We start from the raw sequence: 21336 nt of genomic DNA, 5'->3' as shown, positions 1-21336 counted from the left end.
CCAAGAAAAATGTGTATAGGTGTGTGTGTGTGATTATTGTATGACTCACTGGCTAGAAGGACCTTCATTCGCCACTCAGCTGTCAGAACTGTTGATTCCACCAGCTGCTAATACTGGTCCAATTAGTAAAAGGATGAACTCAAAGGATGGTTTGCTCTTTACCTAATTGTCACATTTTGACCCTTCTATCCTCAAATAGTTTTATTTTAAAAACACAATTTAGCAACCCTAATCACTCTTTTTCTTTCCTTGGGAAAATAATAAAGCAGTTTTTCATTTACATTATACTGTCATAATCTGCTTGGCGACATCTTTTATAGGTGTGAAATTGTCCTAAAAAAGTTAAATAACTAGAGCAGTTATCAAAAGAAAAGCATGTTGACATCACGTTGGCTAGATTAAATAAAATCATTATGAGTCTGTCTGGACTGAAAGTGTGGTCACTCTCAGGCCACAGTGAATTCCAAGAGGCGGCTGGGAGAGGGAGGCCACAGGGACACAGCTGTCACGCGTCCACCCATGCTCTCCACTGTGTTCCTGCACGTGTGCTCCAGGTCCACTATGATTTCCTTTCTCTTTCGCGTAGGCCAGCATTTACCAAACTTCTCCTTTTGCACACGTGGATATAGATGGCTACGCTTACTCAGTGAAAATGGCTCCCCAGTCCAGTAAATTTGGCAAACGATACTTGGTGTCTCTAGTACAGATTCAAAATACAGATCAGCGTGCTAGAAGCGCAAAGCAGCCCGTGACAACGGTATTCAGGCGCCCAAATTCCCAGCGTGTGTGGCGGGGGAGGATTCCTCCCCCCCCCCCCCCCGCCCGCCCCACCAAGCGATGCTCCGGACGCCACTCCCCTCTGACACCGTCTACTCGGAGACCGCCGTGGACCCCACAGGGAAAGGGCTCAGTGCCCTGGGACGGCCCGCTGCTCCCGGCGCCAGCGGTAAGCCCACAGTGTTACCTGTGCCGGGACCGACCGACTGCGGACTGGAGGTCCCCGCGACTGCTTTGTCAAAGAGCCAAAGGGAGGTTAAAAAAGGGTGGGATGGGGGTTTCAAATAAATGTTCAAAATGGGAAAAACAAGATAACCACGCCCTGGAGAAAAATGGAACAGATGCTAACAATATAAAAGTAATCCTTAGAGTTAATCCTGATATGAAAATGGCTTTCCCCCCTTCATTTGTTTGAAGGGCTACAGGTAATCCTCAGACCAAAATTCAAGGTATGGCTATTTCCTTATCAAACAAATCAAACTTGATTTCTAGGAAAGTAAGCTGCATGGATATAAAACAAAAGCATGTTCTTCAGTTTTCAATATAAAGATGATCATTAACAAATACAGCTCTATATAATCTTTTTCCCAACCAGGCCAAAAGAGGAAAGAATCAGTAGCCAGAACATCTGCTCCTTGCAAGCAAACACACCAAAATTATAATTCACAAAATCTTCAAGCTACCAAAACTTGTGAGGGAAGGAGGATGAAAGAAAGCAAGAGAAATGACCAAGTGGCACTCAAACAAGATCACAGTTCAGTCAAAAGTAACTTCTGGAACATGGTCCATGATCAGCATCAGCAGCAGGGCTGCTCACGCTGATCAGCACACCTCCAGAACTGCAGAAGAGCAGAATAAACTTTCAACCAAAAAAAGTGACAACAGAGAACATCGAATTGTAAGTGTTGTATTTCTCTCACTCACATACAATGTTGTATGAGACATTTACTACCTTTATATGTTATCCATAGGATTAATACTCATATGGAGTATAACGTGGGAAAGTGCAGAACTAGAGAAATAAGTCTGTGTCTGAAAACAAAAGCACACACTTAGGATTTAAAAATATTGCACGTAATAAGGATGCGCAGAAATTACTGCTTTTTACAAACAGAATGAGGTATTAGTCAAATTCTAGATAAAGATGAGTGCAAAGAAGAGGAACCACACACACACAAAATACATAAATCCATAGTAAGACACACAGAGCCAACAATTAAGAAAGAAATGTGAGAAGATATGTAAAGTAGCTATGGTTCCAACATTAGAAAATCATTAGCCAGGGGCTGAACACGTAACAATCTCTTGGCAATAGTGCAGAAGTTTTCAACTTTCTTTTGGCCTAAATGACTAGGAGCAATACAAGCATTTCCTTTAATCCAATTTGACTACAGAAGGGCATGGTTCTGAGGTAAATATTAAACCACGCCTTTCTGAAGTTTTCAGTGGAAATTTACCAAGGTACTGCTATCTGTTGCCAAATGACTCATTTTATATAGTTCCATGTACACTTAGCAACCCACGTCAGCAATGCTACAGAACATGCAATTTTAAGTGAGCAGAGGTTTCACTGCAAAAATCATTCAAGTTCACACAATTTAAATGTAAAATAAACTTAAAGGTTTAACCTTTAAATATATATCAGGCAATCTCATTCTTTTCTTGGTAATAAAACGCCACATTCATAAATCCACGGGCAGGTGGAGAAAAAAAGACCAGGAAGAATTAGGTCTTTTTTTCAAGGACCTTCCTTAGGCAGGGACATTAAAAATTAGCTATTTCTCTACTAACTGAATGTTAATCTGTCAAAAACAATTTAAATATATTTAACAGCTACATCAAGTGAAATCATGCACTTGTCGAAATTGTTCACATAAAACTGTTTTGCATCATAGATGGTGAAGAACAGTCAACCAGTCGGGTTCGGTGAGCACAGGAGGGGGAGGCGCTACTGTCCCGAGCAGTCCGTGTACGTCGTGACCATGTTGCCCCTGCGCTGAGTGACAGTCCTGCAGTGCTTGCTGGACCCGTGGAACCCGCTTTCCGTCTGCACTGTGTGCCGACCCGTGGGGTCAAACCCACTGAAAGAGAACATTTTCTCCATGTCTTCAAACATGTCATCAAAGAGTCCACCTCCAAAAGAAAACTCCTGGAAGGGGCGCCTTTGTCTGCTAGAACCATCCTGGCGCGTCTGGAAGTGATTTTCAAAATGCTTCTTGGACCGAGTGTTTTGGTTTTGACCAAAAAACCCAAAGTCTTTGAAAAGGTCGTCAAAATTGAAGTTAAACGACTGCTCGAAAGAGCTTCCACTACCCCTTTGTCCTTTACCATTGGTAAAAGCACTGTGTCCAAGTGTATCATACTCTTTGCGCCTATTAGCATCTGAGAGTGTTTCATACGCTGAAAGAAATGAAAATATTTTAGTAACTGAAGGTAATCAAAAGTATATCCAAACCTCTTCATATCAGTAAGTTCAACTCTTATCTTACATTTTATATCGTAAGTAAAACCAAAACATACAAAAATAAGAATAAAGTTAAAGAGAAAGTTGCAAGAGGCAGGGACTTGGTCTTAACCACCGCACACCATCAGCGGTTGGCACAGTGCCCGCCCCCAGTAAAGGACCACGGAATGGCTGTTAAATGCACGCTACCATTACTACAAATAAGCGTGGGTAACAGTTAGAGTTATTCTTCACATTGCGTAACATCATTACTTGTATTAAGGAATTTGACGGTCAACTATAGTGAATTAAGAGGAATTTAGATTTTCCACTCTTGCTGGTTGAAGTAAATGTTTAACTCAGACCAGCTCAGCTAACTCCACCGACCATTAGTTACTGAGTGCTCAGGGACTGCAATTCGGTTCAGAAATAGTCTTCAGTCAAAATCTGTTTCATACTTCTCCTTTAAAGACAAATGTGGCTTTGTAATGCAGATCAAATGATGAAGAGAATAAAAAGGTATTTCAACCTACTTAAATTTTTCTACAGTTAACACTTTTTAATATTTAGTTTCTATACTTAAACACTATGTTTCATAAGTTATTTTATAAGTTTTGGATGCCAAAAATTCCTCCTGACATAGAAACAAGAAGCAATTTTACAAATAACGAAAGAATAAAATTTTCAAAATTTTAAGATCTATAGGCCAATTAAAAAATTATACTACCATCCGTCCCTCCATCCAGGAACTGGTTATTTGTTATAAGAGAATAGACTTGAGAACATCACTCTATTGAATGAAACGCAGCTCCCCCGCCTCCAGTCCCCACACGCGCCCGCCTTTCCTAGGTCGCACCCACGGGTGGGGACGCAGAGCCACGCTCACCTTCTGCAATCTCTCTGAATTTCGCCTCGGCGTCCGGGCTCTTGTTTTTGTCCGGGTGGTACTTCATGGCCAGCTTGTGGAAGGCCTTCTTGATTTGGCGCTCTGATGCTGATTTTGGCAAACCCAAAATATCATAGTAACTTTTTGAGGCCAAAATTAATTCCGTTATCATTAAAATGCAGATCGCAAAGATGAAAACGGACTGGGGAGTAGCCATTTCTAGTATCCTAAAAGAGAAAAGGAAAAAAAAATTTATCCATGGAGCTAATCTTCAGGCTTTTTCTTTCAAAAGAAACCAAATAAACTTTTAGAATACAAGGTATTTGCCCCTATGTTATTTCATTGTATAAGGGCTTTATTACCCCTAAACTGGGCGTAACTTTCAAGAGCAAATATAATTCATCGAAACAGAGAAAAATCTGTGTCTCTGCCTTTCCACTAACACTCGCGGCATAAACAGAGAACACACAAAAATATTGCTTTTTTACCAGTTACTACTGAAGACTCATCCTACGCAAGAGCTGTAAAAAAGGGTGGAAAATCCAAATAATATCCTAAAGGATTTTCAAGAATTCATATTCTAGCGGAGTTAAAACAGTAGTTGAACATTACGGGGGGGGGGGGGGGGGGCGGGGAGAAAGCCCACTACCAAGGCGAAGAGCTCAATGCGTCTACACCAGCAGCGCCGGCAGCTTCCACTTCGGTGACCAGGGTGTCCCAGTGCCACACACAGCAATCGCAACAACGCGGCAGCACAAGAGAATCAAATCTCTTTCTAAACCCTGAGGTCCCAAACACTTTAACAAAAAGCACGGGTAAACAAATCTAGCTGAAAACTCACAATGAGTACAACTCAAAGAGTCCCGCTAAGGCTGCTGGAAACTTCTCGGTCGCCACTAAAATACTTCTTTAACCCCAGAGAAGATTTAACTTCAAATCCTTGCTCCTTCGGATGTAAGGACTCAGGATTTAAAAGGAGGGAGCCTGCTTTCTGAGCGCTGCACCCAGGAGTCCTTCATAACAACCTATGATGACATAACAGGGCTGACGAAAGATACCAGGGTTTGTGGCAATGCCTGCCTTCCCCGCCTGCGGCCTCTGCTGCGCCTAATTAGCAGGTGGACAACTTCTTTCCAGCCTTAGTCACGGTCACGGGTCCCAGGGATCAAGTGCAGACTCCTGGTACAAAGAACACCCACGGAGCGCGTGGACGCCGCCAGCCCCGCCGCTGGTTCCCGAGCAAAGGGCGGGGCTCAGCCTGGCGGGAGGCACCTTAAGGGGGTAATACAGGTTACTACTCCCCAGTTCCCAGTCGAGTACCAGACACTTGTTTAATCGACTGACTTTGGCGTTGCAATGACTTCTCATTCCCAAAAAGGACCTGCCCGCCGGACGGCAGCCTGGGCCCTGCTCCGCGGGTGGCCCACTGCGGGGGGCGGTCCAGCCTCCACCCAAAGGCGCCCACGACCGCCCCACCCGCCCGTCCCGGCGACGCAGTCGGGGCTGACCGCGACCCCGGGTCCCTTTCGGGACGGGCTGTCCGACGCCCGAGAAAGCCAGCGGCGCGACCCCAAACGGAGCACGCACTACTCGGTGGTTCTGCCGTCTCCTTCTCCTTATACCTTCCTTGACAACGCCGAGCAGCCCCCGGCCCTTGGGCCACCGCGGGGGACAACGAGGCCAAGACAGCTCAGAATGGCCGACCAAGGCCCCGGGGATGCTCTACACCCTGCTCTCCGCCACCCCGGCCTCGTCCCTCACGCGCACCCTCCGGCTGCTGCTGTTGCGATAGGCTACGCACAGCCGCTCCAGCCCGGCCCCTGACCCAGGCCTCCACGGCTTCCAAGAGCCGGCGTGCGCCCCGCGGTCGCTGGGACACCGACCTCGCCCGCTTCCAGCCGTCTCTGCCACCGCGTCCCCAGTCAGCCGGCTCCCACTGGCGGGAGGCTGCGGCTGGCGCCTCCACCTCCAGAGACCTACACGAAACGCTTTCCCATTGGCTCTCGCACCCCCACGTGACCCTGGCGCCCTACGCGCACGTGGAAAACTGTTGTTGCCGGTCAGCCTATACGTCACTTCCGGCCCCAACTTTCCCGAAACCCGAGAAGGCAATTCAGAAGTCCGCAGAAGCGGAAGTGACTACACCGAGGCCGCGTCTTCCTGAGCCAGTCCTAGCGCAGGCGCAGTGGCGCGGCGGCCTAGACGTGCGGCCCCGCCCCAGCCAGGAGGGACCTCCGGTCCGCAGCTGGCTTGGGTCACCCCGGCCCACTCCGGAGCGATGCCTCGCTATTGCGCAGCTATTTGCTGCAAGAACCGCCGGGGACGAAACAATAAAGACCGGAAGCTGAGTTTTTACCCGTGAGTTGTCAGCCTGGCTTTTGGCCCCCGGTGTTACAGCGTGTAGGGCCCGGGTTCGAGTAGTCTCCGGGTGCGGTGTGTCCCTGCGGGAGCGGGTCGTAAAGGATCGAGATGCGCTTGCATGGAAATGCCTATACTGAGCCTGGCCGCCGGGCCCGCAGGCTAGGCTAGACCTGTTTGGGTGTTGATAGTGCCCTTGAAACCGTAAAGTCTGCGCGGCGCCCTGAGGTTCCCTGACTCACCTGAGCTCGTTGCATTGACATCACCCCTGGCAAATGGGAGGGTGCACTCCAGCTCACTGACACCCACTGAGGCAGGTCGCAAGGATGTTATTTAATTCCAGCATCCCCCGAGGAGACGGAGGCCTGTCAGGAAGGAGGGGGCTGATCCCAAAGGTGTGGCAGAGCCATCGGAGGACCTGTCTCCGGCCCAGGGCTCTAGATCCTGGGGTTCGATCGTGCGGAGAACGGGCTGCTATTGCCTGTACTAGTGCCACGAAATGCTCCGCAAAACCGCAGAAGTAGTGCTCACTTTAATCGGGAGAACGGGAAAAGCAGTAATGTGTCGTAACTGACAAGACTCCAGACTTTTTAGGTCCGAACCCTGGCTCCACTACTTTGTAGCTGTATGACCTGCAAATTATTTAAACTCGCTGTGCTTATGATCCTTCACCTGTAAAAGTATTGGAGGTGTTAATAGTACCTCATTCACAAGGAACATGTAAAGAGATAAATCTGCACTTGGCACTCAGTGTGTGCTTAAATGAAAATCAGCATATTTACAATATTCTATTTCCTTTTCCTTCTTGGATTTAAAAATAATTCACTTAACTCCAACCTAGTTATCTCATACTTTCTTCGATTTTTTTACCACTTATTTTGTGAATCCTGTTTTACTTTAGACCTAAAGCTCCCTCTTCACTAATGACAAAGCTCCCTGTTCACTAATGACAAAATGTCAAGATTATAAATCACATGGTTGGGATTAGGGGAATGTATGACCTTGCTTTTTTGCATGAGAAACCTTATGTTGTTACTATTTAAAAAAAAATAGATTATTATGTAATAATAATGACTTGGAGTGTGTTCTTGTAAAATCATTGAAAGAAAAATAAGTTACTGTTAACTGTGTAATACAGTTTAACTCAAACTTATTTAAACTGGTAGGAAAGAGTTTTCTGAAAAATTCTGCCGTTAGTCTAGTTTTGCCTATAAAAAACATTGCAGTCTGTTAAAGCAAACCCTAAGTCAAGATCACTGTTAGTACACATGTAAAGAGCTGTCTTGCCTTTCTCTGTCTTTTCTATTTCATTTGTTTCATATTACAAAATAGGACTTTGTCCTTTTTTAAGGCCATTTGATCTTGTGTCAGTTTCTCTTTCAGAATTTGAATTTTAGAGTTCATTTGTAGTATTAATGTGAAATACATTTCAGTAGAACTTTGTGATTTGTACAGAGCTCTTTCCTGGTTCTAAGCCAACTACACAACAAAATAAAAGTACAATATAATCCACAGAAAATAGGAATAGATTTTATTTTGTTGGAATACATATATTTTACTTGGAGGGAATCTGAGTTATGTTTTACCAGCCATTCTGCTCTAACAGAGCTTCGGCTACACATCTTCTACCTTAGTCCTCTCCCCCACAGAGGTGATGTGATGTAGTCATCACAAAGATGCTCTTATATGTAGGGGTGGTTGCTTTGCTTTCGCAGCACTTGATGCAAAGATTATGTACACAGGCTGCAATCTAACCCATTGGAAAAAATACAATAATGTTTTCCCTTTTTAATTTCAGGTTTCCTCTACATGACAAAGAAAGACTTGAAAAATGGTTAAAGAATATGAAACGTGATTCATGGATGCCCAGTAAATACCAGTTCCTGTGTAGTGACCATTTCACTCCTGACTCGCTTGACATCAGATGGGGAATTCGATACTTGAAGCAAACTGCAATTCCGACAATATTTTCTTTGCCTGAAGATAATCAGGTATGGGAGACAGGGCACGGGGCGGCGCTGATAATACTGAGCAGGGTGGCGGGTGATCTGGTGGAAGGAGTGAGGGGGATGGGTAGCTGCAAAAGGAGATATTTGAGAAAAAGGAAAACTAGTTTATGCTTTTACCGAAAGTGTGATAATTTTTTAAACCTTTAAACTCTTGGGAAAGTGTAGTTTAAGAGGAACAGAAAAGTAACATACATAAGTTGTTAAGTTATAAGTTAATGATCTAAGGGTTTTTTTTAACTGGTTTTTTGAATGATATGAAATGTTTTCATTATATATTGATGATGCTTAAAGCATTATGCTTTTTAGAAACACTTTAAGTTCTATATGAGTTATTAAATAGTTAGAACATTTTTTTAACTCCATAAATTTGCTTGGCCAGTATACTTCTTAAAGTATTCAGCGCTGACTGAAAAGAGAATAAGCCTAATAAGGACATCTTTTTTAGAATTTAAAAATGTTATTTCCTAGGAAAAAGACTCTTCTGAAAAGGACTGTCCGAAGAAAAAAATAGGTGATGAGAAAGAAGTGTGCCTGAAAGCCAAGTCACAAGAATCATTTGTATCAAAAGAGCCAGAGAAAAGGACAGTGAACACAGCTGTCCCTCCTAAACAAGCAGAATCACTCCCTTCCCCTGCACTGGCGAAGCCACCAGCTCCCAACACAGGGAGTGTGCATAATAACATAGTCATTCTTACTCTAGTTAATCAAGACACTGGAAAACCTGAATCGACCTTGGAAACGTCAATAAACCAAGACATAGGTATGGGTGGGTTTCACACATCTTTTGAGAATCTAAATTCTACAGCTGTTACTTTGACAGCCTCAAATTCAGAAGGTATTCAGCGACCTTTGGAAACCCAAGAAGTGTTTGAAATAACTACGAGTCATCTTGCTCATCCAGACGTCACAAATAATTCCATAGAAATTAAGACAGCACAGGAAAATCCATTCTTACTCAGCACAATTACTCAAACAGTTGAAGAATTAAACACAAATGAGGAATCCGTTATTGCCATTTTTGTACCCACAGAAAATTCCAAACCTACAATTAATTCTTTTATACCTGCCCAGAAAGAAACCGTGGAAATGGAAGATGTAGGCGTCGACGACTCCTTATATAAGGATTTAGACTACGAGACAGAAGTTTTACAAATTGAGCATTCTTACTGTAGACAAGATATAAATAAGGAACATCTTTGGCAGAAAGTCTCTAAACTACATTCAAAGATAACTCTTCTTGAGCTACAAGAACAACAAACTCTAGGGAGATTGAAGTCTTTGGAAGCTCTCATAAGGCAGCTGAAACAGGAGAACTGGCTCTCTGAAGAAAATGTCAAGATTATAGAAAACCATTTCACAACGTACGAAGTTACTATGATATAAAGAGGTCTCAAAGCTATGACTTTTATATAAGCATTCTGCAGCCAAACCAAATTATATGTAAAGTGAACTTATTCCTGCATGAAGTTCTCATCATAATGAAGCTAGGAGAGTGCTCTAATGTTATGAACTGCATCCGGATCTTGAAATACTCATTCTGGGGAAAAACTAGAGTGTAATAAGGTTTTATTACTTGGCAATTGAAAATATAGTTAATATGATTTTGTCATAAAATGAGAGAACACAAATATAGTAAAAAGGGCCCAGAATAAAAGTCAGACTCAGGAATAACCCTGGTTCTACCATCGGCATATGATTTAGGCAAGATACTTATCAAGATTAAGCCTCAGTCTCTTAATCTGTAAAATGAGGGCACTTAACTAGATCTAAAATGCAGTCTGTTTATAGTCTGTTCCCTTCCTAGTCAGATACTTTTAATAAAACAACTTTTCTATAAGGTAATCTGTACATACATAATACTGGGTATTGGCTAGAATTTGATTTTATTAGCTGTTGGATTATCCTCAATATTTATTGAATGCGGTGTTGTTTGACCTTTTGGCTAATGTTAATAACAAAGGAGGATACTCCTTTTGTAATTTTATTCCAGTTGAACCTAAAATAAGAAAGCACCCATTAGCCCAGTTCTTAGGAGAGGTACTTTATACTTAAAAGAATATGTATTTCGGTACCATATGTGTGGCTTACCATCATAATGAAACATAGTCATTTAAGCTTCTTAACACCCTATATTTAAGATTATAATTTATAAACCAAAAATTTTAATGAGGCTAATTTTTTAAATATATATATTACTATATTTTAAAAATCATACTTTGTATCTTATATGTGTAGCTTTTTAAAATGTGTGCATGTGTCATTTTTAAATCCAGAATAAGAATAATACTTAATACTATACATTCCCACTTAAGTATATTTTATTAAAATTTATATTCAAGAAATTATAGATATGTAGTGATGGCCTTCAACAGACAAATAGGACAAAGAAGTGATGGTGATGTAAACAAGAAATGCTGCATATATCCATACGAATTTAAGAAAAAATATAAAAGCAAAGCCTTAGTGGTAACAGCAAAAATGTGAAAAATAGATGATCGCTTAAAATTGGAAGTTAATGTAATTAACTATGTTACTGTTTATGATATTGAGCAAGTTCCTGTCAATCTGATTCTTAGTTTTCTTTTAAATGAAAAGTGCTATTTATCTTGAAGGATGATTTTTATAATTCTGTTAGGTAACAATTATGTTTTTAGTCCTGGAAAATAGGAGGAGCTCAGTAAATATTAGTTGACTGCACAGCAAATAGTACTAACTATAAATGCATGTGATTATTTTTTACTATATTTCACTTAGTTTTTTCAGGCTAATAAAATTAATTTACATTATATGACTATAAGTCAACTAATTACCAAAACTTGATTAGAGGTGTCTTTATTGGGTGACCATGTTGAGGGGGAGACATAAATTACATAAATTATGATAATTGGTAGGGTTAATGTGATTTTTAAGTATTTCCGTGTTCCATTTTGCTAATACTTTAAAACTAACATGAAGATGGCCTTGATAAGTCACTAAAAGTGTTGCAACTCAGTTTTTAATTGTATACCTTGTAATTATTTTCTTGTTTAAAATTATTTAACTAGTTTTATTTCTTTAAACTTAATAAATTATAAATATTTAAAATTTTTTCTTGGCTCCTGTATGTCCGGTGTTGGGTGTTCTCAGTCCACCTCTAAGTATGTTTGAGGGTTCTAGCCAACGTGACTTCTACTTGGATTATCCTGGGAGCCCCCTACCTAACCTTGCCTGTGCCTTCGGGGCCTCCGCACTGGCACATCCCTCTGCACACTGCTCTCGCTTTTCACCTGAACTGTGTCACAGACCCGCTGCTTACCTCTCCCAGATCAGAAGCGGTACTCGCTCTCTGGTGCCTATGAACTAAAGCCAAACGTTACCATCACATATGCAGCCTTCTGTGATTCTCTTCAACCTGGACTCCTTAGCATTTCCCACACATGCCAGACAGGCATCTGTCTTCCTGTCTGCTTATTCTATTGCCTATATTTAAGCAGTCTGTCAAAATTTAAAATATTTTGACTTTGAGCAAATTTCCCTCCCTTGATGCCAGTCAAAATTGTTTTCTCTCTGCTTCTGCTGTAACAGCATGTACCTTGTACGTTCTTGACATCATGTCTGTGGCTGTTGCTTTGACTAGACTGCAAGCTTTCTGAAAGTAAAGTTTTCATTAATCACTTGTTTCTCTAACAATTTAATATTCACCCAAATATTTAAATGACTATTTTGTATTTGACTACTTAAAATTCTTGGTTCTTGTCAATTAAAATCAAGAACCTCCTTAACAAAATGGGTCTTGGATACCTTGAGAATGATTAGGGAAGGATGTAGATGTTCATATAATCTTTTAAACATTCCCTGTTTCCAACAGACAGAACAATTTGCCAATTATCCGCTATGCCGCCTGTTAGTTGATTTTTGTTGTGGAAGACTGTCCCCAACCCAGACTATTTCCTCCTTTCTATCCTAGATAATTCAAAAAGAAAGTCAGTCCAAGAAAGCTGTATACCTTTATGCCTACATGTCAGGAAGATGGTAAGTCAAATTTACAAAGATTTGGTCAATATAAACAATACATGGCATTGATGTCAACATCAGGCAGAACTGCCCTGCATCATTTTGCTCTAGAATAAAAAATCAGCCACGTATTGAGAGTTGGAATACTGAGGTGCAGATGAATTCTTCTATTTCTAATTAAACTGAACAGCTCCACCAACTCATTTGGTGTTCAAATCCCTAATTATTTTTTACTTTCTAGATTATGCTATTACATAATGGTTTTGTGGGGGAGGTGGGTGGGTAAAAACCCCGATTCACAGTTCCTGGGAGAAAAGCCATAGAGGGAAAGGGGGCGAGTGCATCTGTGTGAGAGAAACTCCTTCAAGGAAGGGTCTTTGTTTCATTTTTCACCTTGAGCTCCCATTGAACCCTCTGACCTCTTAGTTGCTCTGTCTCCAGGGGACTTTCCCTTCATCCCTCCTTAGTCACCTTGTTCCCGTGGCCAGCGGTAGGCCCTCGTCACCACTGGTATTTGCAACCCTGGGAACAGCGTCAACGTCGAGCGCCTCTTGCGGTTCCCACCCGGCCCTCAGCAGGCGTTGAGACAATGCCCACTGCAGCCAGCCGCTCTTCCGGTCCATCATCTCTGCAGCAGGTCGCGCTTCCCAAACACGGCTACAGAGTCCATCTCCTCCCCGATTCTCTTCTGCAGTGGGGCCCTGTCACTCCCTTACCAAGAGGCGGCTTCGGTTTCCCTACCTGTTTGAATCTGCGGTGTTGAGTGCCTGCTTTGACCAGTAGAACACAGTGTCCAGACTCAGCCCTCATTTGGCCAAACTGCTTCTGCTTCCTCTTAGAATGCCGGGTGCCCGTAGGGGGTCCGATTACCCCGCGACCACACTGGAGAAGCCGAGGCACGTAAAGGGGCTCAGAGAATGCGGCCTCAGCCGCGAGAGTGAAGAAGCCAACAAGCAACCCAACTGTCACAGAACCCCAAGGACTCCGGAGCCAAAGTCAGCAGATACCTCTGAAGTCGGAACAGGGGTCTGAAGTCACGCTAAAATAAAGAAAGGGAATTGATTAAAGTTTGTCAAGAAGTAGCAGGAACTGGAGAACACTATGCTAAGTGAAATAAGCCTGACCGAAGACTAATACCATCTGATCTACCTATAAGTGGAACCTAATCAACAAAACAAACAAGAGAGCAAAATAGAACCAGAGACACGGAAATAAAGAACAAACTGACAGTGGCCAGAGGGGCGGGGGAGGGGGTAAGTCAAGGGACACATATAAAGGGCCCACGGACAAAGCCAACGGCAGGGCGGGGGGCGGAGGACTGGACTGGGAGAGCTGGCGGGCAGGGCAGGGGAGAGCAACGGGGGGAAATGGGGACAACTGTAACTGAACAACAATAAAAACATTAAAAAAGAATAGCCCTTAAAATAAAGTAACACTGTAACCTAAAAAAGAAGAAGAAGGAGTAGTAGCCATCCCACACAGCTTGGCAGGTACCCGTTTCCTAAGCCTGGCAAAAGATGGGCAGTTGAGTTTCTAGAGAGGACAGAAGGTCTCTAGAAAAGACGACACGCTGGACACAGACTGCACACTAAACAGAGGTGTTACGTGAAAGCTGATGAACAGATTAGTCAGCCCCCACCCCCTCCAGCCCCCACCTGTGGCACATACGCAGTTCCGGAACGGATAACCAAGCGTATACCCTTCAGTCTGCTCTTGGGAATTTGACATGCTCGAGAGAGAAAGAACAAGGTCTCACATCGGGAGTCCCCCCTGGGTCCAGCTAAGTCACTGTGCCGCAGTGACCCTCAGCCCTCACTGTGCCCCAAAATCACCTGGGAAATTTAAAAATTATCATTAGCTGGGCTCCATTCCCAGGTCTGGCGTAAAACGTGGGCATCTGTATTTTTAAAAATTTCCCAGATGATCTTCATCCACAGCCAAAGGATTGCTCTACAGTGAAGCTGTGGGCAAGGCTCACCGCCAAGAACAGAGCTCCCCATCCGTGTTTAAGTGACCTGCCAACTGACAGTCAGTAGACCGTTGAGGAAAGCAGTTAACGTTAAGAGAGACCAAAGTTAAAACGTGGAAAAACAGCAATTTGGAGAAAACAGATTATGTAGGCAGAAGAAAATGTAGGGGAAAGAACCCAACTATGTAATCAATGTGGTTGCTGAGACAAGATATGTTGCCTCCCTGAAAACCAAAACAGAGTAACCTTTTTTTAAAAGGAGTCTTATGAAGACAAAAATAGGCCTAGTAATTTGAAGTGTGAAATTAAAAACAAAAATGTAATAGGAGTTACAAGATTAAAGTTGAGAAATTCGACCACACTAAGATATTTTGATATCGTAAAATAGTACATTAAGAATGACGTCTTGCGAAGTATAGGTAAATACATAAACAATGAGCAGGCATCCTTGGGAGGCACTGGCTGGCGGGGGGTGGGGGGGTGGGGGGGTGGGGGGGCGGCGCCGGAGATGGGGGAGGGGGGAGGGGCGGCGTCTGTCTGTAAGGAGACTTCATGAGCGCCTGTGTTGGAGCCCTGGCTCACTCCTCCCCGCCCAGGACTGTCCTCCTCATCACTTTATCTGGAAAGCATTTACTTGCCCTCCCACAAGCCCTTCTGACTTACCCCTATCAGAACTGGGCCAATCGCCCAGTGTCATTATTGCTGCTTTCCTTGTTCTCATGCCCCCAATATGAGCTTTCATACCCTCAAAGCGTAAGCTTCTTAGCTTCATCGCCTAGCACAATTCCAAGTACGGAGTAGGAGCCTCAGAAACATGTGTCAAGTGAACAGCTTGACACCCACCGAACCATATTTCAGGAACTATTTTGCTGAGTCTAATTCTGGTTTCACATGGGGCCAGTCACGGGATAAATTGACCAATTTGCAGTTCCATGAGCGCATTATTGCCCCATTATTCAGGCAGCCCGGTTAAAATATTAACTTGAAGTATAAGGTAAATAATGCTGGCATGCTATAAGCAGTACCTAGTAAAAGTGAAGTGCATTCCTTCTAGAGTTCTGTACCTTGGAATCTGAAATGTGGGAAGCTTCTAGAAGGGTCATTGGCTCACCTAAAACAATGCAAAATTTTGTGTGTACAGGCATTTTTCTGGAAAGAGAACCCATAATTTCTATTACATTACGAAAGAAATAAATGACTCCAACACATTTACACATGACTACTCTGGGCACTAATACCTTAGAGTTCGCATTTGCCGTTCTTCAGAGAATCATAAACCTCTTTACATATCTTATTCTCCAAAAACCCTGGAACACAGAGGTGGGAAAGTTACTATCCTAGATTCGAATACACACACCAATTCAACTATGTAGTTTTAATTAACTTGGAGTAGAACACTAAAACAAATAGAAAAATTGGCCCATATCCAAAAGTGGGTTGGGTAAATTCTACACAGAATTCTTACAAGTTTTATACCCATGTTATTTCACATTTCCCAGAAAATAAATTTTAATGCTCAAAGTACTATACAGAGTGTCAGAAAAGTAAATTCAGAGATTAAGCATTATTTCTGATTACTGGAAGATGCTATTTAAGGTCAAGTGACCTGTTTTTAGGTTACTGAAATAGAATTCAAAATGCAAAGCAATGAAGCAGGAGCCAATGTCAGAGCAGCCCGATCTCTCACTTTTCGGGGCATGGTTCACGTTTCCCATTAATAAAAATGCACAGTGTTTGAATATGCACAACAGACTAGAATACCATACATGTGGAATGAGGTTAACTTTATTGAGCTTGCCGACTAGCTTAGCCTGGCTCGAAGTGAACTCGCTGACATGAGACGAGAAAGTATGTGCACCACGGACGAACAGGAACTCGGTCTGGTAGCGCGGTATCAAAATACGAGGCGTTTATGAGGGAGTGAGGTGGGGAGGGCAAAGGACATCATTCAGATTTTTCAAACATTTCCAGAAAGTCATTAAATAAGAAACCGTCCATCTCTTCTTCTCTGGAATATTAAGTAATGTGTTAAAGAGACGCTTGGTCTGCCTGGCTACAAATTGGTGCTTCCGAGGTCTGAGACAGCACCATTGAGTCCACTGGTCCAGTCTCACTAATTTGGGAAATGACAAACGCGCCGGGAAACAATCACACAGAGGGGGCGCAGAGCTAAGACTCAGAAGGCAGGAAAGTCTGGCTTGCCTCACGGGCGGACTGCCGACTCCACTGTCAGTAGGCAGACGTGCATTACTGGATATCGCCGCAGAAATCCATTTTCAAAGAAAAGCACCGTAAAAGACTTTGAATGAGGAAAAAAAAAAAAAAGACAGAAGAGCCAGGGAGGTAAGCTGTTCCTTCCTTAGCAACAGCAAAATATGGAGGGTGAAGAGACACCGCTATCAAGAATAGAGAACAGAACACCTGGTTTTGACAAATAATACTTTCCATGGAAGAAATTGCTTGCGAATTTAGATAAAATGGCCCCATGAATCTTTGCTCTTTCTGCCTTCTTTGTTCATCTGGGCAGAAGTGAAGTTAGAAGTGCACGGTCGGGGGAGGTCTTGCATATCATGGAAGAACCAGTTCAAATGTCCCCTTTGCCAAGTGGTAACACACACATGCACACACTCCAGCTCTCTCCACAAGCTATTTATACCATTTTTACAACTAGATCATTCTTTGTTGTAATTACCTCTGTATGCATGTCTCTCTGATTGGATTGCAAGTTTCTAAGAAACGGAAATCAAAACTTGCTCATCTTGGACACCACAGGGAAGAAAAAAATTCCTCCACACCCTCACTGAGATCCATTGTCTGGGCCTGTGAAACAAACGGACAAAACACAGATTAACGATGAAAACAGAATTTATGAACACATTGACATGTGCGTGGCCCAAACATGTGGGCGGGCGCAGTTATGGATGGTCAGAACGTGGGGCTTATATAGCATCTTAATAAAGAAGAGAGACAAAAACGCAAAGGGCTTTAGATGCCTGGGGGTGGCAAAGTATGGGAAAGTTAAAAAAAATGGGGGGAACAAAGCGGGGAGGTAAGTGCTGCTTTGTAAGCTTTCCTATGAAGATTACTCTGGTGCTGATAAGATTCTGGAATTACCTCTGGTGCTGTAGGATCCTCCTGCCCAGCCTCCTAGCAGAGAGGGAAAGAGCAGAGAGGGTTTCTCACACTGGTTTCCTTTCCATTGTCTTCAGCTCAAAACAACCCTTAAGTCAAAGTGGTGTATTTTGGGCTGGCATAATCTGAACCCCTTCATACCTAGCATACCTGCTATTAATTGTGGAAAAACATGATGATAACATGCTACCTCTTGATTGATGGGTGGTTGATAAAGTATAGTGGTCTATGCTTAGATCTAGTTACTTTTACATACCATAGAACGCTACCCATAGGAATTTTAAACTGCTCAGCCTCAAAGTCAGCCGCTAACCCTGGGCTGGCCCTTTTGACCTCATGTATGTATATGTCAGATTTACCTGTTAACAGCTTAGAGAGAAGAAGCTATAGAAATTACAATGTCAGAGGAAATGAGAACCTTAGAAAAGATTTAAACAGGTATATAAGAAGTTTAAGGTAGTTGAAAATATAGATATCACTATTTTTAATGTGAGGCCCCATTTAGAAAGTCACAAAATATTTACTCCAAGAGTTACATTTTTGATTGCAATATGTAGAACAATTAAAAAATAAAACTCAAAAATCTAATCCAATAGTATTGAAAGCAACTTATTGGCCATTCCTGAATCTTCCTTGTGTTAGATTCATCTAAATTCTAAATTGAAAATTTTAAAGTCAAGACTTTGATTCTTTTTAGACAGTTATCTTTAACCCAAATGATTTATCTCTTGATTTGGATTCTGTTTTAGGAAGTGTAAGCTCTCCCTGCATTTTTCTGTAACTTCACAGACACATTATTCCTAGAAGTGTTTGTAGTTATTTCAGTTATGAGTTCTGCCACTGAACTGAGAGCAAATTAAGTCCACTTTGCGATTATATAGAGAACCTGCCATTCGAGCTCCCTGCCATGGGATGTTTGCTACCAGCTCCCTTCGGCGACATGTTTTCATTTTATAATCGTTTTGGGAGCTATCTGTTTAGACATGAAAAGTCACTGCCGCTACATTTTAGCACAGTGTGGATTTCCTTAAAGTTGCTTTAACATGAATCATGCTATGCTTTATTTACTAATAAATCTTCCTAAATTTCATATCCATTCATTTTATGGAGTAATTCAAATATTTTTTTAATGTAGCATCAAATTCCATGTATACTATGGCGACTTGTATTTCTCTAAGTAAGACCAGATTAAACAAAATATTATTTGGAATTGTTTTCCAAAGACATGTCTCTAGCAAGCTTGTTTTATCTCTTCCTCCTAAACGTGTTTCAGTGCATGTCCAACGTGGAGTTTAAAGAGAACCTATGAAAACTTGCTTTACAACCCTTTGTTTAGTTTGCTTTTGTTTTACCCATTCTATGCCAATGTCCTTCTTTATTTAGCAGATTGTTGATAGATTTTTACCATGGGTCATCTCATTTCATTTCTTAAATGTCTGGTAGACTTCACTAGCAAAATGACCTGGCCTGAAGTTTTCTTTATATAGAGATTTCTGAGAACAAATTATATTTTTTAAATAGAAACAGAGTTATCCAGATTTTCTTTTTGACCTTGTATTAGTTTTGGTAAGCTGTGCTTTTGAAAGACTTTGTTTCACCTAAGGTGTCAAATGAATTGGCATACGGTGGTTCATAATATTCTTTTGTATCTTTTTGATGTCTGTAGGATCTGCATGATATCTATCCCCTCTTTGGGGGAAAATAAGGTCCCGGTGGTGACTTAGATAACCTGCCTGCTCAAGGCATCATGACCTGCTGCTAACCCCTGGTTTGCAACACACGGTATATATTTACCTGAAATAGCTCACAAAATTTTATTTGACAAATTTTCTAAACTTGCTGGGAGGAAAAATAATACCCCCCCCCCGCCCCCGAAACAATTCAGCATAGCTATCAAAAATACTTGGAGATATTTCAGACCTAGAATTGAACAATTAAAGATCACAGCTGCTACAAGTTGCTGTATTTTAAAGGTTCTTCTCAGGGTAGCCCTCTGGCGTTGGTCCCTCATCGTCATGATTCCGGTACCATCACGATAGTTTCAATAGGGGGCCACCATCATTTTCTTCCCTCCCCGTCCAAGCGTCCCATCAAGATAGCAGGCAGAGCCTCTTCCGTCCCTCCCCTTGAATCTGGGCCGGCTTTAGGACTTGTTTGGTAAGAAAAAGGTGGCAGAAGTGATGTTCTGGGACTTCCAAAGCCAGAGCACAGAAAGCCCCGCGGCCGCTGCGGGAGCAACTTGAGCGCTCCGTCCGTGGAACCGCGGGCGGTGCGGGCAGTCCGCCTCCCCTGAGCGCGCCACCTGCAAGCGCGCACGGCAGGTGCGCCAGTCACTCGCCTGAGCAGGCATCCCCGCCACACGCCCTCTGCGGCACCAGGCACAGAAGTGGAGCCATCGCGAAACCTCCGGATCAGCCTGCCTGCCAGTGGATCGTCACTAAGTGACTTCAGTCAACACGGGGTAGAACAGAAGATGTCACGCCATGCCCACACGCCTCAAGGATGAAACTTAATTAAGATAAAATGCTTGCCGTTTTAAACCACTGCATTGTGGGATTGTTACACAGAAGATAACCATAACCAAAACTCTTACGTAAAAGAAGGCACACATCCCCACCATCTGGCCTTACGAAAACATCTGTGATTTCCAGATCGGTGCAGACAGAACCTGGGGAAACGCCACCATCCGACATGCCATGCTAACTGAGTAGCATATCCCAGGCAGACTTTCTTGCAATGGGCTGGGCTGGCCACACCGCTTCTAAAACTGGAAGTCCTTGCCAGCACAGTCATTCCACTGTAAGGCCGTGGGCTCTTCCTGGTCTTCAGCCAGTAGAGGCTTGTTTTTATGTTCACGACCCTATAACCAACAGGACCTTCTGGTCATTGGTCGTCGTCCTGAGGAGAAAGTAAAAACATCTTCGTGTATCAGGAAGCACCAGGCAGCAAAGCCCAGGTGGGGCTGTGAGGCGTCGGCTGGTACCCACGCTAGCCTCGCTCGTATTTCAGAACGCCTTGATGCCAGTCTCAGTGAGCGAACCAATCTGGGGTGGGGGCCTTGCTTCCTGAGAAAATGATCCATGGCTGAAGTGTTGAAAGGCTTTGTGTTGGATGCACATGGCACTTCCTGCAACATGAAAGTTACTCTGAGCTTTGCAGCTGCTTTAGCCAAGGGGACGATAAGCAACAGAGAAATTAAAATGGCTGCTAAATGTAATCAAATCCCTAGTGCTTATTAAATGACATCCTGGGTCATAAATCGCTTGTAGTAAAGGCCTAGCACCTAATCTGGCTTGGTGAAAACTTAATTGAAAAGTGTATATAAAGTAATTGGAAGTGTCTATTGTGAGTTTTTAATCTTCCTTTTCATTTTTTAATGAAGAATAATTGTGTAGCCACAGAGAACACAGCATTTAAAGTCATTGATTCCTTCTGTGCTCAAGTAAGTATCATTCTCATTAAGCAACAAAATAATATAGAGAAATAGTTGCCATGAAAAAGTCATGTCCGTGGGGCATATTAAAATGTTTATAAGCCTCAAACGGATGCCCTGCTTCTATAAAGCTTTAAAGTGGTCCTGTCAAAATTGTTTGGATCACTGAAATAAATAGAGAGAGGTTGGACTTACACACATGCCCACTGAAAGGAAACTGAGCTGAGGGCTTGTCTTCCAGTCTTGTTTTTAGCTCAGAAGGGCACTCTTTAAAGTATTTTTCTGTTGTCTTAATAAAAGTCATTAACTATAGGGCATGCTGTTTAAAGAAAATGG

General features: G+C 42.7%; 2 protein-coding genes across 2 annotated transcripts; one reads left to right on the top strand and one right to left on the bottom strand.

Annotated features, from left to right (window-relative positions):
• Positions 1–1668: 1668 nt before the first annotated feature.
• On the bottom strand, positions 1669–6114 carry DNAJB9 (DnaJ heat shock protein family (Hsp40) member B9). The gene is made up of 3 exons (XM_054571365.1): positions 5990–6114; positions 4107–4333; positions 1669–3177 (listed from the first exon to the last, which is right to left on the bottom strand). The coding sequence occupies exons 2-3, from the start codon at positions 4321–4323 to the stop codon at positions 2726–2728; spliced, it is 669 nt and encodes a 222-aa protein (XP_054427340.1). The 5' UTR covers positions 4324–4333; positions 5990–6114; the 3' UTR covers positions 1669–2725.
• Positions 6115–6275: 161 nt separating this feature from the next.
• Positions 6276–11510, top strand: THAP5 (THAP domain containing 5). Its single transcript, XM_054571364.1, has 3 exons — positions 6276–6464; positions 8263–8455; positions 8942–11510. The coding sequence occupies exons 1-3, from the start codon at positions 6385–6387 to the stop codon at positions 9854–9856; spliced, it is 1188 nt and encodes a 395-aa protein (XP_054427339.1). The 5' UTR covers positions 6276–6384; the 3' UTR covers positions 9857–11510.
• The last annotated feature ends 9826 nt before the right edge of the window (positions 11511–21336 follow it).

This window comes from Pteronotus mesoamericanus, unplaced genomic scaffold (assembly GCF_021234165.1).
Source record: "Pteronotus mesoamericanus isolate MK-2021 breed Mesoamerican mustached bat unplaced genomic scaffold, CSHL_Meso_final contig_220, whole genome shotgun sequence".
In the NCBI taxonomy this organism is placed as follows: Eukaryota; Metazoa; Chordata; class Mammalia; order Chiroptera; family Mormoopidae; genus Pteronotus; species Pteronotus mesoamericanus.
This window is presented reverse-complemented; position numbering and strand designations above follow the sequence as displayed.